Source organism: Hemitrygon akajei, chromosome 4 (genome assembly GCF_048418815.1).
Source record: "Hemitrygon akajei chromosome 4, sHemAka1.3, whole genome shotgun sequence".
NCBI classification, from domain to species: Eukaryota; Metazoa; Chordata; class Chondrichthyes; order Myliobatiformes; family Dasyatidae; genus Hemitrygon; species Hemitrygon akajei.
Window position 1 is genome coordinate 67088826 of NC_133127.1, and position 17638 is coordinate 67106463.

Consider the following 17638-nt stretch of genomic DNA (forward strand, 5'->3'; position numbering starts at 1 on the left):
GTGACAAAATTTCGAAAATAGAGAATTCCAAAGATTCTTTACCATATGTTGAAGTAATTTCTTCTCATCTTCATGCTAAATTACTTCCCCTTTATTTTAAATGTGACCCCTGGTCTAGACAGCAGCCATTTATGCAGTCTCGACCCAGTCTGTTTAATCTCTCCTCAGAGAGCAACCTTCTCATCCTGACACTTAACTCGCCACTCCAATATTAGAAATCAATCCAGTGACCCTTCATTGCACTCCCTCTGTTACATGTATCCTTCCAAAGGGAGTAGACCAATTGAATTATATACAGTGCAAACTCACCAGTGCTCTATAAAATTGCAGTAAAATATCCTTCCTTTCTAATCAATGAATTCCCACACACATTTTCTCTTCGTGATTGTTTGCTGAATCTGCGTGTTAATTTTCAATAAACTGAGACAAATAATCCAAGTCCTTTTGAACATAAGCATCTTTCAATCTCATTGTTAAAACACACCCCTTTACTAATGTTTCCTACAAAGACGATGACTTCACTTTCTTCTACATTATATTCCATTTGTCCCATTCTTGCTCATTTACTCAGATTTTCTATATCTCTCTGAAGTGTCCACACTGACATGCATCTCAGCATCATCAGCCAATGTGGACTTATTACATTGGCTCCCTCGTCTAAATCAATGACACTGCAAACAGTTGGGACCCCAGTGCCATACCATCATCTACTAACTCTGACCCATCTCTGCACCAAATCCTCAATGCTACCTTGTTTAACTTTGTTTAGTAACTTATACGTGCCTCAGTGAAGAACTTCTGAAAGTCCAAATGCAGCACATCCACTGAATCCAAGTTCAGTATTCTGCTGGTTACAACCTCGAAAAACCCTCACAGTTCAGAATCAGAATAAGATTATAATCCCTGGCATACGTCGTGAAATTTGTTGTTGTGCAGCAGCAGTACATTGCAATACATAATTTAAAAATCTGTAAATAACAGTAAATTATATATACTGTATATTAAAAAGTTAAATTAAATTAGTAGTGCAAAAAGAGAGAAAAAGGTAGTGTTCATGATTCCAGATCTGCCATCAAAAATCTGACAGCAGGCAGGAAGAAACTATTTCTGAATCATTGAGATTTGTTAAACATGAATTCCCTCTCATGAATCCATGTTGATTCTCCCCAACCCTACTATTATGTTCAAAGTGCTTCATTATACTTCTTTGGTAATATTTTCTAATATTTTCTGTGATTAATTCTGTCAAAATTATTTGTCCATTTTCCCCCTTTCCGTCCTCCCTTTTTCCTTAAATGGGGGTTCTACATTTGCTGAAGGAACTCAGCAGGTCAAACAACGTCTGTGGAGCAAAGGGATGGATGATTTTTGAGCTATAAACTATGGTAGGCTGAGCAGGAGCTATTACACTGGAGTGAACATTTTGAGAGCAAAATGCAGAGATTTTGACGGGAGGTTTCAGCAAGAAAGCTGTGCAACAATGCAGTAAGCTGAGGTAGGGTAGAAAAGTGCCCCTCTTGTCAAATGTGGCAAACCAGGCAGAAGTCAGGAGTCCCAGACCTATAGAGAAAAGCAGCAACCAAACTGGCTGTATCATGACAGGCTCTGTTGTATAGCGGGGAGGACGAAGTACATAGCACACAAGGTAGACAAACAACCAATATGCAAAAGACAACTAATTGTGCAAATACAAAGGAAAATAAACAAAATAATAATAATATTAATAATAATTAATAAATACATAAATAGAGATAAATATTGAAAACATGAGATAAAGAGTCCTTGAAAGTCAGTCCATAAGTTGTTGGAACAGTTCAGTGTTTGGATGAGTGAAGTTTAGTGAAGTAACCAAACAAGTCCCCTCTTGTTTAAAATAGTTGATGGGTAGTGACTGTTCCTGAACCTGGTGGTGTGAGTCCTGAGGCTCCTGTAACTCCTTCTTGATGGTATCAAAGAGAAGAGGGCATGGCCTGGATGGTGAGAGACCTTGAAGATTCCTTTCTGCAATAGCATTCCTTGTAGATATGTCACATATAGAAAGACAGGGCTGTCAGCTTAAAGCTCCAGCGGATAGAAGCTTCAGGCATGACAGAGAGGGATTCAGGAGGTGAGAGTACATTGCACTGCAGATAGGTTGCACTCCTGAGGTGTCCATGGGTGAACCTTTTGGGAACAATGACCACAGTTCAGTAATCTTCAAGATAGCCATGGGAAAAATAAAAGGTAATGTTTACATTAGGATCCTAAACTAGTATAAGACAATGTTGATGAGGAGTGATTAATGGTGGGGAAACAACATCTGATAAGTGGAATGGTAAGTTCAGGGAACCCTAGATCCTAGTTAACAAAGGATATTGAAGGTTTAATCAGGGAAAAATAAGAAGTATATGTCAGGTACAGGAAATTGGGACTGAATGAATCACTTGAGGTTTACTGGGGATATTGAACAGAATTTAAGAAAGGAACTAAAAAGGCGAAAAGAATCCAAGAAATGATCAAGGCAAGTGGAATTAAGAAGATTTCTAAAACCTTTTGATTCAGGTTTCAAATGTTAATTTGCTGGAAAATAAACAAGATTACCTGCATCTAAAACTGAATCCGTGTGAGATGAAGGACAGCTGCATGCTCACCCTGACAGAAACGTGGCTCCAGGACACTACCCCTGAAGTGAACATCCATCAAGACCTCAGCTGCTAGGGGGTTTCTTCTCTTTTCAGGCCAACCGAATGCCCACAATCTCCGGCAAGACCCACAGCGGAGGTGCATATCTCTACATTAATGGGAACACTTCAGGGACGATGACTCACTGTTTGCCTATGATTGAATTCTTAATGGCGAAGTGCAGGCCCTTCTATTTACCAAGGGAGTTCACTGCTGCTGTGATTATGGCCTAATACATTCTCTTCCACGGAGTAATGCTGGGTAAGTGCTGTGTGAGCTCTCCAGCACCATCAGTGAATTACAAACCACACACCTCAATGGTTTCTTTATTGTTGCTAGTGACTTCAACCATGTTAACTTAAAAACAGTCCTGCCTAAATTCTTCAAGCAATATTGACTTTGCTACCAGAGGCCAGAACGCATTAGACTGGTTTACATCAAGATCTTTGGTGCATACAAAGCTGCTTCCCATTGGATTCTCTGAGCACTTTTCTGTCATGCTGCTTCAAAGGGAGATAAGGACCTGGCCAGAACGAGCAACCTCAGCATTACACGTTCAGGGAGGCAGCTACCTATGACCACCACATTAACATCGAGATCTGTGACTGGCTACGTAGAGAAGTACACTAAGGACTTCACTGTTATTAAACGCATCTGTGCGAGGGCAAATTAGAAGCCACGGCAGACAGCAGAGGTCAGGACACTGCTGAGAGATCAGGATGCTGCCTTCAGATCGGGAGATAAGACAGCTCTCAGGACAAGAGATGCAATTCCCGTAGCTCCAGGAAGGCAAAATGGGATTATTCAAAGAGGTTATACGTCCATTTCTGTGATATCAGAGACATGAGGCATTCAGACTATAACGTACTACAAGCTCACCCTATGTGTCAACAACAGTGACACTTCTCTCCTTGATAGGCTGAATGCTTTTTTTACGCTCGGTTTGATGCACACAACAGTGTGCACCGCGGTGAAGAAGGCCCCCTCCTTCCCCACCTAAGGAGCAGGTACTCTGTCTGCTTGTAGCTAATGTGAGGAAGACCTTAGCCATGGTCAACCCAGGGAAAGTTGTGAGGCCTGTTAACATACCTGGTAGGGTGTGGAGGGACTGTGCAGCCCACTTAACAGAGGCTCTGACTGACCTCTTTCAGTATCTCTCTGGAACAGTCCACTGTCCCCTCAGGCTTCAAGGCTTCACCATCATTCCAGTGCCCAAAAGCAACCTGCCTCAATGACTGTCGTCCTATGGCACTGACCTCAACAATAATGTAGTGCTTCGAGTGGCTGGTTATGGATCACATTAACTCCCATCTTCCTGCTACATTGGACCCTTTCCAATTACTTATCACTAAAATCGGTCCAGTGATGATCTCATAGCCTCTGCACTCCACTCCGTCCTGTCCCACTGGAAAATGGTCGCCCATATGCCAGGGTGCTCTTTCTCAAACTCTGCCTGGTGCTAAATCCCTCAGAAGTTGGTGGGTAAACTATTCTCATTGGGCCTCAACTCCTCTCTCTGTAACTGGACCCTGGACTTCTTGATGGAAACACCAAAGTCAGTCGGTGTTGGCAGAAAGATCCCTAGCTCCATCATTCTGAGCACTGCTGCTCCCCACCACTGATCACACTGCTGACTCATGACTAGATCCAGTTCAAACCGTATCATCCAGTTCACTGATGAATTAACAGTGGTTAGCACTGTTAACAACGATGACGAGGCGGCATGTAGAGAGTTATTAGAGTAGCTGGAAAAATGGTGTGAGTACAACTCAAGTTGAGTTGTTATAGACAAGACCAAAGGGATGATTGTGGATTTTAGGAAGATGCAAGCTGACTACTCCTCACATGGCTTCTCTGTGGAAAAGGTTAAGAGCACCAAGTTTCTGGGAGCGAACATAATGGACAATCTCACCTGGTCTCTCAACATCACTCCTTCAGTCAAGAAAGCACAGTGGCATCTCCACTTCCTGAGGATATTGAGGCGAGTCAGGCTCTCCCCACCCGCAGTTTAACCATTTTGCACAGGAGCACCATCGCGATTGTCCTGACCAGCTGCATCACTGTCTGGTGTGGGAATTGCAAGGAATCTGACCACGTCCCGACAAAGGATTAGAAGGACTGTGAGAGGATTATCGGAGCCTCTCTCATCTATCATGAGCACAGGGCCCTTAGCATTGTCAATGATTCCTCTTATAGAACATAGAACATAGTAATCTACAGCACATTACAGGCCCTTCGGCCCACAATGTTGTGCCAACCATGTAACCTACTCTGGAAACTGTCTAGAATTTCCCTACTGCATAGTCCTCTATTTTTCTAATCTCCATGTACCTATTTAAGAGTCTCTTAAAAGACCCTATTGTATCCGCCTCGACCACCATCACTGCTAGTGCATTCCACGCACCCACCACTCTATGTGTGAAAAACTTACCTCTGACACTGACCCTTGTACCTACTTCCAAGCACCTTAAAACTATGGTCCCTCATGTTAGCCATTTCAGCCCTGGAAAACAGCCTCTGGCTATCCACACAATCAATGCTTCTCAGTATCTTATACACCTCTATCAGGTCACCTCTCACCCTCCAGTGCTCCAAGGAGAAAAGGGCAAGTTCACTCAACCCATTCTCATAGGCACATTTGTCAATCCAGGCAACATCCTTGTAAATCTCCTCTGCACTCTCTATAGTATCCACGTCCTTCCTGTAGTGAGGTGACCAGGATTGAACACAGTACTCCAAGTAGGGTCTAACTAAGGTCTTATATAGCTGTAACATTAGCTCACAACTCTTGATGAAGGCAAACACACCATACACTGTCTTACAACACCGTCAACCTGTGCAGCAGCTTAGAGTGTCCTTATGGACATGGATACCAAGATCTCTCTGATTCTCCACACTGCAAAGAGTCTTACCATTAAAATTTGACCACCAAAATGTACCACTTTACACGTAACTGGGCTGCATTCCATCTGCCACTTCTCAGTCTAATTCTGCATTCTATCAATGTCTTGCTGTAACCTTTGACAACCCTCCAGACTATCCCAACTTTTGTGTCATCAGCAAACTTCCTAACCCACCCTTCTTCTTTCTCATACAGGTTGTTTATAAAATTCACAAAGAGGAGGGGTCCCAGAACAGATCCCTGTGGAACACCAGTGGTCACCATCCCTCATTCAGAATATAAGCCATTTACAACCATCCTTTGCCTTCTGTGGGCAAGCCAATTCTGGATCCACAAAGCAAGGTCTCCTTGAATACCTACTTTCTGAATGAGCCTTGCACGGGGAGCCTTATCAAATGCCTTACTGAATCCATATACACTACATCCAAAGGTCTACCTTCATCACTGTGTTTTGTTACATCCTCAAAGAATTCAATCAGACTCATAAGGCAGATCTGCCCTTGACAAAGCCATGCTGATTATCCCTCCAAATGCTCATAAATCCTGCCTCTCAGCATCTTCTCCAACAACTTGCACACCACTGAAGTAAGACTCACTGGTCTATAATTTCGTGGGTTATCTCTACTCCCTTTCGTGAACAAGGGAACAATGTTTGCAACCCTCCAATCCTCTGGTACTTCTCCCATCCCTATTGATGATGTAAAGATCATTGCCAGAGGCTTAGCAATCTCCTCCCTCGCTTCCCACAGTAGTCTGGGGTATATTTTGTCCAGACCCATCGACTTATCTAACTTAATGCTTTTCAAAAGCTCCAGTACACCCTTTTTCTTAATGTCCATATGCTCAAGCATTTCAGTCCACTGTAAATCATCACCACAATTGCAAAGGTCCTTTTCCCTGGTGAATACTGAAGCAAAGTATTCATTAAGTGCCTCCATTAGCTCCTCCGACTCCATGCATAGGTTTCAACTATCGCTCCTGATTGGTCTTATTCTCACACAGCTCATCCTCTTGCTCTTCACATACTTGTAGAATGCCTTGGGGTTTTCCTTAATCCTGCTCACCAAGGCCTTCTCATGGCCCCTTCTGGCTCTCCTAATTTCATTCTTAAGCTCCTTCCTGACAACCCTGTTATTTTCTAGAGCTCTAACAGTACCTAGTTTTTTTGAACCTTTCATAAGCTTTTCTTTTCTCCTAATCTTGATTTTCTACACCTGTTGTACACCATGGTTCTTTTACTCTATCATTCTTTCCCTGCCTCAATGGAACATAGCTATGCAGAACACCATGCAAATGATCCCTGAACATTTGCCACATTTCTGCCCTGCATTTCCCTGAGAACATCTGCTCTCAATTTATGCTCCTAAGTTTCTGCCTAATAGCATCATATTTCCCCCACCCAAATTAAATGTTTTCCCAAATTGTCTGCTCCTATCCCTCTCCAGCGTTATGGTAATGGAGATAGAATTGTGATCACGACCTCCAAAATGCTGTCCCATCAAGAGCTCTGACAGCTGATCATTTCCTAGTACCAGATCAAGTACAGCCTCTCCTCTTATTGGCTTTTCTACATATTGTATCAAGGAAACTTTCCTGAACATACCTAACAAACTCCACCCCATCCAAACACCTTGCTCAATGGAGATGCCAGTCAAAATTAGGAAAGTTAAAATCATCCATCACAACAACCCTATTATTATTGCACCATTCCAGAATCTGCCTCCCTATCTGCTCCTCGATACTATTGACTGGTCTATAAAAAACACCCAGAAGAGTTATTGCCCCCTTCCTCTTTCTAATTTCACCCAGACTGGCTCAGTAGACAATCACTCCATGATTTCCTCCTTTTCTGCAGCCGCGATATTATCCCTGATTAACAGTGCCACGCCACCCCCACCTCTTTTGCCTCCCTCCCTGTCCTTTTTGAAACAGTTAAAGCCTGGTACACTCAGCAGCCATTCTTGTCCCTGAGGCATCCAAACTCTCTGTAATGGCCACAATGTCTTATCTCTTATCTATCCAACAATCCCTTTGACCCTCTACCATTGGGCAGGAGGGACTGTAACATTAGGACAAGAACTGTTAGGATGGGAGATAGCTTCTTCCTCCAGGCCATAAGACTACTAAACTCCTGAACTCCCTGTCGCCTCCCAGGTCTCATTATGCATGAAACACCAGTAATGCTACAGTTACAAAATGCTAGTGGATCGCAGCAAGCCAGGCAGCATCTATAATAGATAATAGATCTATAATAGATGCTGCCTGGCATGCTGCGTTCCAACAGCATTTTGTGTGTGTTGCTTGAATTTCCAGCATCTGCAGATTTCCTCGTGTTAATATTATACTGTTCACTTTTTAACTTTGACATAAATGCACATTATTATTTGTTGATTTACTTATGGCAGTTAGTTTATGTGCTGTGTGTGTGAGTTATATTGTATTGTGTTGTGCACCTCAGTCCGGAGGAACGTTGATTCATTTGGCAGTATAGATGTGTACAGTTTAAAATCAATAACCTGAACTTGAACTTGAAGTTTTATGAGTATATTAGAAATATGAGGATAGCTAAGGAAGTGATAGGACCCCAAGGGGATCAAAGGAGTAATCTATACACGTAGCCGTGGAATATGAGCAGGATCCTAGTAAAATCAGCAAGTCTGCAGACAATATGAAAATTAAGGAAATCCTGCATAGCAAAGAAGATTGCCTAAGGATATGATGAATTTGCGTGAGGTAATGGACTTTGAGAAGTCAATTTCTGGTAAGACATATACTATATAGGTGTACTGTAATGTAATTGGGAGCAAAGTAGATCATTCACAACCGCTGACATTGAGTTGGGGTTTCAATTTAAGAGACTGGTCCGAGGTGATGGCGTTTTTACGTAAAGAGTTTTTTAGTGTGCTTTTATGTGTCAGTTTTGGAGTTCAGCAAAACGTGTTACAGGTTTTATTAAACATAAAATGCCTCACTTTGTTTTATTTACAAAAACCTACATTGGCAACCCCGAGGCTCCAGAATGATTCCAGAGTTATCGAACATGTCGGCCATTGCAGTCGCTTTGAAACTGCCAGAGTTTCAGGAGCAAAATGCCGTCATTTGGTTTGTACAAGCTGAGGCTCAGTTCACTCTTTGAGAAATTTCCGCAGAAGACACCAAATTTTACTATGTGATAGCGTTGCTCAGCAATTCCAAGGCTGCAAGAGTAGTGGACACCTGCCTGAACATGATAAATACCAATCACTGGAAATGCAACTTTTACAGACTGTTGGACTATTGGAGTCAGAGCTCTCCTTACCCAGCCTTGGCGATGCTAGGCCTTCAGAGTTAATGGACCACATGCTTTCTCCCCTGGGAAATCACCATCCTTGTTTTATTATTAAAGAACTTTTCATGCAGCAAATGCCTGATCAAGTCCACATAGCCCTTGCTAATATGCCCGTGAAGGACTACGAGGAACTTGTTAAAATGGCTGATAGTCAACACCCAGCTGGGCAGCGTTGCATCATTCCTCCTTCTTTCTCTACCTCAATAAGCCTGGTCAGCAAGGCCCCAATATAAGGACACAGATGACACCGGGCCTGTGTTTTTACCACGCTCACTTTGGTACGAACACTAGGTCTTGCTGCTCTGAGGACTTCCTTGATGGACGAGTGTAGGCATGGGTCCTTCTGGGGCTCAGAACTGCTCCTAAAGAGGACCTGCAGTCATCCTTGGCAGACCTGGTATATGGGCAGACGCTATGAGTGCCAGGTGATTTCATTCCTGACAACACGACTGCCTGGTCAGCCTCTCACCAGCATTCCACCCTGCTCAGTAAATTCAATTCCTTTGCACCTAGTCCTACCTCCCAACATGGCATACGACACCCTTGGGTTCCTTTTGACCTACATTCCCCCTCGTTTGTTTTGGTCTGCCATGACACACACCAACATCCCTTCAGGCCCCCTTACGACAGCCTGTTCCCCATTTTGGAACAGGGAGAAAAGATATGTCATAGATAAGAGGGGTAAGACTGAACGTATTTCGATAGATCGCCTTCAGCCAGTCCACCAAGATTTGGGGTATTCCACTGCTATGCCCCTGGCGTCACAACATGACCAAGAGAATGTCAACATACTTCTGGATAAACCAGCGGTACCTGTGGTTCCGCCACCCATGGAACACAGGACCTGAGCCGGGCAGCTCACCCGAGCTCCAGACAGGCTCACAATGCCAGTGATGGTGAATTCTGTGTAAGGTAACATAATTGGGAGAATTGCACATAATTCACAACCACCGACACTGAATTGGGTTTTCACTTTAAGAGGCTGGTCTGACATGATGACGGTTTTATATAAAGAGTTTTTTAGCACACTTTTTTGTGTAGGTTCTGGAGTTCAATAAAATGTGTTACGTGTTTCATTAAACATGAAACATTTCACTTTGTTTTATTTGCGAAAACCTACATAGGCACCATAGGAACATTGACGTACAGAGGTACTTTGGGGTGCAGACCATAACTCCCCGAAAGTGATGACCCAGGTAAATAGGGTAATAAGGAAGCATTCTGTATGCTTGTCTTCATAGGCCAAGCCACTGAGTACTTAAATTGAGATGTCTAACTGCAGCTGTACAAAATATCAGACTGGTGTGTGGTAAACCATGTATACCTGTCTGGACACGCCCCCCTGCTGACTGCTCCTGTGGCTCCTCCCACAGACCCCTGTATAAAGGTGATTGTGTCACTGCTCCTCCCACAGTCCAGGGCAATCATCCAGCATGGACATGCTCCGTTTTACTGCTAATAAAAGCCTTTCAGTATTTACTCTACTTCCAGTCTTTTGGAGTTATTGATAGTGCATCAATTTTATTAGCAGTAATTTTAAAGCATGGAGAGCGTTTTGAGACCCAACAAATTGGACATTGACCCGCAAACACCTGAGGCTGGCAATGCTTTCGAACTCTGGCTAGCCTGCTTCCAATCATACCTGGAGGAGATTGAAGTGACCAAGTCCGCCGCGAAGTGCAGAGTTCTCCTCTCCAGGGTCAGTCCACGGGTCTACTCGATGATCAGAGACCAGCCGAGTTACGACAGCACGATGAGCGCCCTCAGAAGACAATACCTGCGGCCGGTAAATATTGTCTATGCACGACATCGCTTAGCGACACAGCAGCAGCAGGCAGGAGAGTCGAGCGCTGAGTTTGTCCGGGCCCTACAGACACTCGTGCGGGCCTGCAATTGCCGGGGGCTGACGGCCGAACAGCATTCGGAGCTCCTAGTAAGAGACGCCTTAGTCACAGGGATCAGGTCAGTGTATGTGCACCAGCAGCTGCTGAAACACGCCGATCTTACCTTACATTCAGCGATTGAGCTGGCCAACACGCTGGAGGCCGCTCTGCACAACTCTGACGCTCTCCAGGCACGCGATCTCCCAACGGCCTCGTGGACACTGCAGACCCCGCAACCCGCCGGCGAATTGACCACGACTGCTGCCAGTCACGAGTCCGTAAAGTGTTACTTCTGCAGACTCGAGAAGCATCCCAGAAAACGCTGCCCGGCCCAAGAAGCTACCTGCTCCAGCTGCAGAAAGAAGGACCACTTCGCCAAGGCCTGTAAGTCCAAACCGCTAGTGGGATCGAGCAGCGCCGCGTGCGAGGCATGGGGGTCGCCATCTTGGCCATCGCCATCTTACCTGCCCACCACCGCATGCAAGGCATGGGGGCGGCCATCTTGGTCGGCGCCTCCTCTCACTGTCTACGACCTACGGGTGCTTACCAGGCACCCCACCGCACCGGACCAAGACAGCAATTCAATTCTGGCCTCCATGACCCTCGACCAAAGCACTCCCCATCAGCTTGCAAGGTTAATGATGGACATCCTGGTGGAGGGGCGCAGGACAAGCTGCCTGTTTGACACGGGCAGCAAGGAGAGTTTTATCCACCCGGACACGGTGCAACGCTGCGGACTTGTGACACGGCCAGTAAGCCAAAGGGTCACCATGGCTTCTGGGTCGCATACAACAGACATCCGGGGGTGGTTGTGTAGTGACACTAGTGGTGCAGGGCACAGAATATCAAGACTTTACATTACTGGTCATGCCTCAACTGTGTGCCCCCGTGCTATTGGGACTCGACTTCCAGAGCCACCTGAAAAGCATGACAATGGAGTATGACGAGCCCCACCCACCAATCACTGTCAGAAATCCCCAGTTCTGTGGGAACTCGTCACATACCCCGCTACTGACCACACGCACACACACCGACCCACACATCCCACCCAACACCATGCCAACAGCTGCACTACGGACACCACTTGCGGCCTCTCCACCCTCAAGATCCCTCCACCGCCGTTCGCCATTGACGTACAGAGGTACTTTGGGGTGCAGCCCGTAACTCCCTGAAAGTGATGACCTAGGTAAATAGGGTAATAAAAAAGGCATTCTGTATGCTTGTCTTCATAGGCCAAGCCACTGAGTACTTAAATTGAGATGTCTAACTGCAGCTGTACAAAATATCAGACTGGAGTGAGAGTACTGGGTACTCTTCTGATTGTCACATTACTGTAAGGATATGGTGGCAATAGAGAGAGATTCACCAAGCTGTTAACAAGAGAAAATCTGTAGATGCTGGAATTCCAAGCAACACACACACACAAAATGCTGGAGGGACTCAGCAGGCCAGGCAGCATCCATGGGAAAAGTAGAGTCGACGTTTCGAGATGACTGCACTTTTTTCCATAGATGCTGCGTAGCCTGCTGAGTCTCTCCAGCACCGTGTGTGTGTTTCACCAAGCTGCTGGCTGGAATTGAAGGCTGTGATTAAAAAGAGAGATTGATTAGTCTAGGCTCATTCTTCCTGGAATGTTACAAATAAAGAGGCTCACAAAATCTTGAGAGGTATAGGTAAGCTAGATGGTCAGAATTTTGTTTTCTCAGGGCAGGAGAATCAATAACTAGAGGGCATAGGTTAAAGGTGAGAATGGAGAAATTTAAATAAGATCTGCGAATAAGTTTTTCACAGAGAGGTTGACTAATATCTGGAATGTGCTGCCAGAAGAGGGTGAGGCAGATACAGTTCAACAATAAAAAGGCAAGTATTTGGATAGGGGAGGTATAGAGGGATATGACTCTAGTGCAGGAAATTGAGATTAGTATGGATAGGTATCACAGTCAGCATGGAAGAGGTGGGCCATAAGAGTCACCTATGGTGTACGACTTTATGATACAAAATGTGAAAATTACACTTACACTTACATTACTACTATAGAAATTAGAATCAAATCAACAAGGGGATTAAGTTCTTTGCTTGCACCTCACATTTTGTTATATTTCAGCAATGATAAAATCTTTTAATTTTGCCCAGAATAAATCTCTTCCATAATTGTTGTTATGCCACTTTAAGTAACATCGTTTAGTAGATATTCCTCTCAAAGCCAGCATTATTGTTTACAATTGGAACTGCCAGGTCTGAGTGGGAAGTGAAAAATTAATACTATACAAAAACTGCTAGAACTACAATTGAAATATTGCTGATGCCACATCTACAATTTCTCAAGTATAATTTGTATAAGTAGGACTGGACCTGTTTTAATCCTCTTAAAAAATAGTGAAAGTAAAACTCAAAACAGGACTTGAAATGAGAAAGCTTGCTGTTTAGCTAACCTAATTTTATTCATTAAAAATTTAATATTTTACTTTATGATCACCTCTTACCTTTAACAACATACTATCCTTCTTAGAAGTGCTCAGCACCAGTACTTACAGCAGACAAATAATAGTTGCTGCACCATAATTAGAACAGCATCATCTTGAAGTACCACAGCTAATGGATGTAGTCATAACGAGGCAGAGAAAATTACCCTTGAATGCCAAGACACAAGAAAGACAACTAATTTATTAGTACTATGGATGTCTGTACTGCTGTGCCTGACCTACTGAAATAACTGCATTATACGATAAAGATGAAAGGACAGCAGCTAACTGCTAGACTTTTAATGAACAGGGAATGAAATGGATTAAGAAAGGGTTAGGTTAGCAGAAGAGGCTGTCAGTATTAAGGCTGTCACTACTTAACAGTGCTCCTAAAAGGAAGGTGTCAGCAATCCTTGCGGTGGCTCATTCCATCTTAAAAAGTCCTTTGAAATCATAAAAAAGTATTGTTTCTTAAAATATTTTATTAAGATGCTTACTGTAGGTGCGTTTTTCAATTTTAGCACCGTTTTGCATTTTAGCACTTGATCAAACCAGCTACTTTTTAACAAGGTGTCAATGTAAGTATTATAAACAATGTCTATGTTCTTCAAGCTCTTTTAAAGGGTGTATTAATAAAGATCTATATGCTTGCTAAGGCCACATGCACTTTGGTATTCATAATGTAGATGCAGATAAGGCAGAGGTTGCTGTGGTTGGAGGTTGGCCCTCTTTACACCCTTTTACTACCTAATAAATTGACAGATGTGTGGCCACCAAGCCAGTGAAGATTCATGAAACTTGTGGATTATCATGATACTCCTGTAGTCAATCTTATCTCTTAATTAACCTATTATGTGCACATTATGTTATTTGCCAATAACATAATGTGTACACAATGTTATGTGAAATGTTTGCTATTGTCACATTCATGTACTTAATAGAATTAAATAATATATATTTATGCAGTATCTATGGAATTGAATTAACAGTTGACATTTTGGGCCAAGACCCTTATTCAGAACTTATTAAATTCCACAGAAGAATAGCAAGAAGGGTCTCAGCCCAAAACATTGACTGTTTATTAATTTCCATAGATGCTCCCTGGCTTGCTGAGTTCCTCCAGCATTTTATGTGTGTTAGTTTGGATTTCTAGCATTTGCAGAATTTCCCATGTTTATATTTATGCAAAGAGCTTCATCTCAAAAGCATACAGTATAGTGATGCTCAATATGACATGTAAATTTTGGAAGGTTTATGATTGTTATGGCAAATAAAAATGAAAGAACCATGTGTTATTTCAAGTTCTCACATAAGATATGAGAGAAATTCAGAGGTCAGACATGAACAGATGTACAGTATAGCTCAAAAATGCACGTAACATTTTAACTGATGCTTCTTTGAGGTAAAACATTTGTGTCCCACTATAATGTTTGATTAAGTAAGCCAGATGAAATTATCACAACACAAAGAAGTGCATCACAACACTACTGGGTTAAAAATTTCAGCTTATTAAATCATCATTTCATGAAGCTAATTTTTAAAAATGTAAGAAATTCTTCAATAAAAATTAAAGACAAACTATTAAAACACATTGTATATAGTAATATTTATGCCTTAAGATATTGGCTCTAATTATAACATTGACAGAGATAGTGTCTGATCTTACCAAGACTGAATTCCAACTTGGGTTCAAATGGAAAACTGGAAATCCCTGCAGATTAATGGGAATAAAGATAAGATTAATCAATAACACTTTTGTCACAGTATTAAGAAATCCATAAATTGCTATGTCATATGAAACAAATATGCACAGTATATCGTATAACCTCTTGTCATCTTTATGTTCTACCCATTTCTTTCTGACTTGCAAACATGCCCTACTTTTAGCAGTCAATCTTTTTTTTTAGAACAGGACAGGAAATCAATGAGGAGAGAAAGTACCATAGCAGAAATAGAAATTCTGCAGTTTGTGCAACATTTGCAGAAGGGTTAAAAACATAAACATGATATTTTCACCTCACTACCTCTTCTTATTTAGTTATCTATAATGAGATAGGGAATATCCCGATGGAAAAAAAAACATCAGCAAAAGTAATGCCAAAATATGCCTCCTTAATTAGAGAAATGGATTTCCTTCAATGCTTATCACATTGAATGTTAATTTTGTTATCTTAAAAGGGCTCATGCTCTACGAACAGAGAGTTCATTGTCCTCTGCCCTTAGACCTTAAGTTATTACAAAAGCAGAGTGTAATATTGGGTCAGAGATACGACTTACCAAAGTGACGTGTTCAAAACAACAAAATATGAGAAATGCCCGCTCTGCCATTCATTAAGTTAAGCGTTTATTTCAGCACCATCTCCCTGTTAAAGCTATATCCCTTAATTCCCTAACTACCAAAAGCCCATTAGTTGCTCTCTTAATATGCCCAATAATTGCTCCCTTTCATAGTGAATTCTAAAGATTCATTACAAAGCATCAATTCTGCACCTAGAGCATCAAACTCTGTAGGAGTTCTGTATGTTTCAAAAAGGATCATTACCCATCTTAGGAGATCTATCGTGGACCAATCACATTTATCCAATCACAAAGAAGGCACTTCAGCCCCTCTACTTCTTGGGAGATTGAAGAGATTTGGTACGTCACCAAAGATTCACAAGAAATTCTACCATGTACAGCAGAGAATATTTTGACTGGTTGCATCACAGCCTGGTATGGCGCCTCCAATACACAAGACTGCAAGAGGCTGCAGAGGGTTGTAGACTCAGTCATTCCCACTGCATGCACATCCCTCCCTGTCATTGAGGACATCAAGATGCAGTACTTCAAAAAGGCAGCTTTCCGCAATTAAAGACCCTCACCATCCTAGGCATGCCCTCTTCACCTTACCTACATTGGGGAGGATTTATAGAAGCCTGTACCAAAATTTTAAGAAAAGCTTCTTCACCTCTACCATCAGATTTCTGTATGGTCCATGAATCCATAAACACTACCTCATTATTTTTGAATATTTATTTTTGTAATATAGAAATTTTATATCCCACACAGTACTGCTGCCGCAAAACAACAAACGTTTCAACATATGTCTGTGATAATAAACATGATTCTGATTTTCTTAAACACTAGCAAGTAAAAACCATAAGACCATAAGATCATAAGATCTAGGACCAGAATTAGGCCATTTGGCCCATTGAGTCTGTGCCACAAATTCATCATGGCTGATCCAATTTTTCCCTCAGCCCCAATCTCCTGCCCTCTCCCCTTATCCCTTCGTGCCCTGACCATTCAAGAATCTATGAACTCCTACCTTAAATGTACATAAAGTCCTGGCCTCCACAGCTGCCTATGGCAAAAACTTCCACTGATTCACCACTCTCTGGCTGAAGAGATTCCTGCTGAAGGGCCTCAGCCCGAAATGTCGATTGTACTTCTTTCCATAAATGCTGCCTGGATTACTGAGTTCCTCCAGCAATTCCCAGCATCTGCAGATTTTCTCTTGTTTGTAAAGAAATTCCTCCTTATTTCTGTTCTAAAAGGATGTCCCTCTATTCTGAGGCTGTGTCCTCTGATCTTAGACTCTCCCACCACAGGAAACATCCTTTCCACATTCACTCTATCAAAGCCTATCACCATTCGATAGGTTTCAGTGAGACCACCCCTCATTCTTCTGAATTCTAGTCAATACAGGTGCAGAGCCATCAAACACTCTTCATATGACAAGCCATTCAATCTGAGAATAATTTTTGTGAGCCTCCTTTGAATCCTCTCCGGTTTCTGCACATCCTTTCTAAGGGGCCCAAACCTGCTCACAATACTCCAAGTGAGGTCTCACCTGTGCTTTATAAAGTCTCAACATTACATCCTTGCATTAAAATTCCAGTCCTCTTGAAATAAATACTAACATTGTATCTGCCTTCCTCACCACAGACTCAACCTGCAAATTAACCTTTAGGGAAGCCTGCACAAGGACTCCCAATTACCTTTGCACCTTAATTTCTTTCATTTACCCTCCATTTAGAAAATAGTCAAACCTTTCATTCTTTCTATCAAAGTGCATGGCCATACACTTCCCAACACTATTCCATCTGCCAATTCTTTGCTCATTCTCCTAAGCTGTCTAAGTCCTTCCATAGCCTCTCTACTTCCTCAAAACTACCTGCTCCTCCACCTATTTTCATATCATCAACAAACTTTGCAACAAAGACATCAATTCCATCATCCAAATCATTGGCATGTAACATAAAAAGAATCGGTCCCAGCATAGACCCCTGTGGAACACCACTGGTCATCGGCAGCAAGCCAGAAAAGGCTCCCTTTATTCCCACTCTTTTCCTCCTGACAATCAATCACTGTTTTATCTGTGCTAGAATCTTTCCCGTAACACCATGGCTTTGTACTTTGT

The 17638-nt window shown here is 42.6% G+C and overlaps 1 protein-coding gene across 8 annotated transcripts in view; it reads right to left on the bottom strand.

Moving 5' to 3' along the window:
- The window catches only part of inpp4b (inositol polyphosphate-4-phosphatase type II B), an 801341-nt gene that overhangs the window by 366277 nt on the left and 417426 nt on the right, over positions 1-17638 (bottom strand). For all 8 annotated transcript variants that reach the window (XM_073042760.1, XM_073042761.1, XM_073042759.1 and 5 more), the window contains one exon: positions 14903-14947. In XM_073042760.1, the coding sequence (XP_072898861.1) occupies positions 14903-14947 (45 nt within the window). The remainder of the gene's footprint in view (positions 1-14902; positions 14948-17638) is intronic.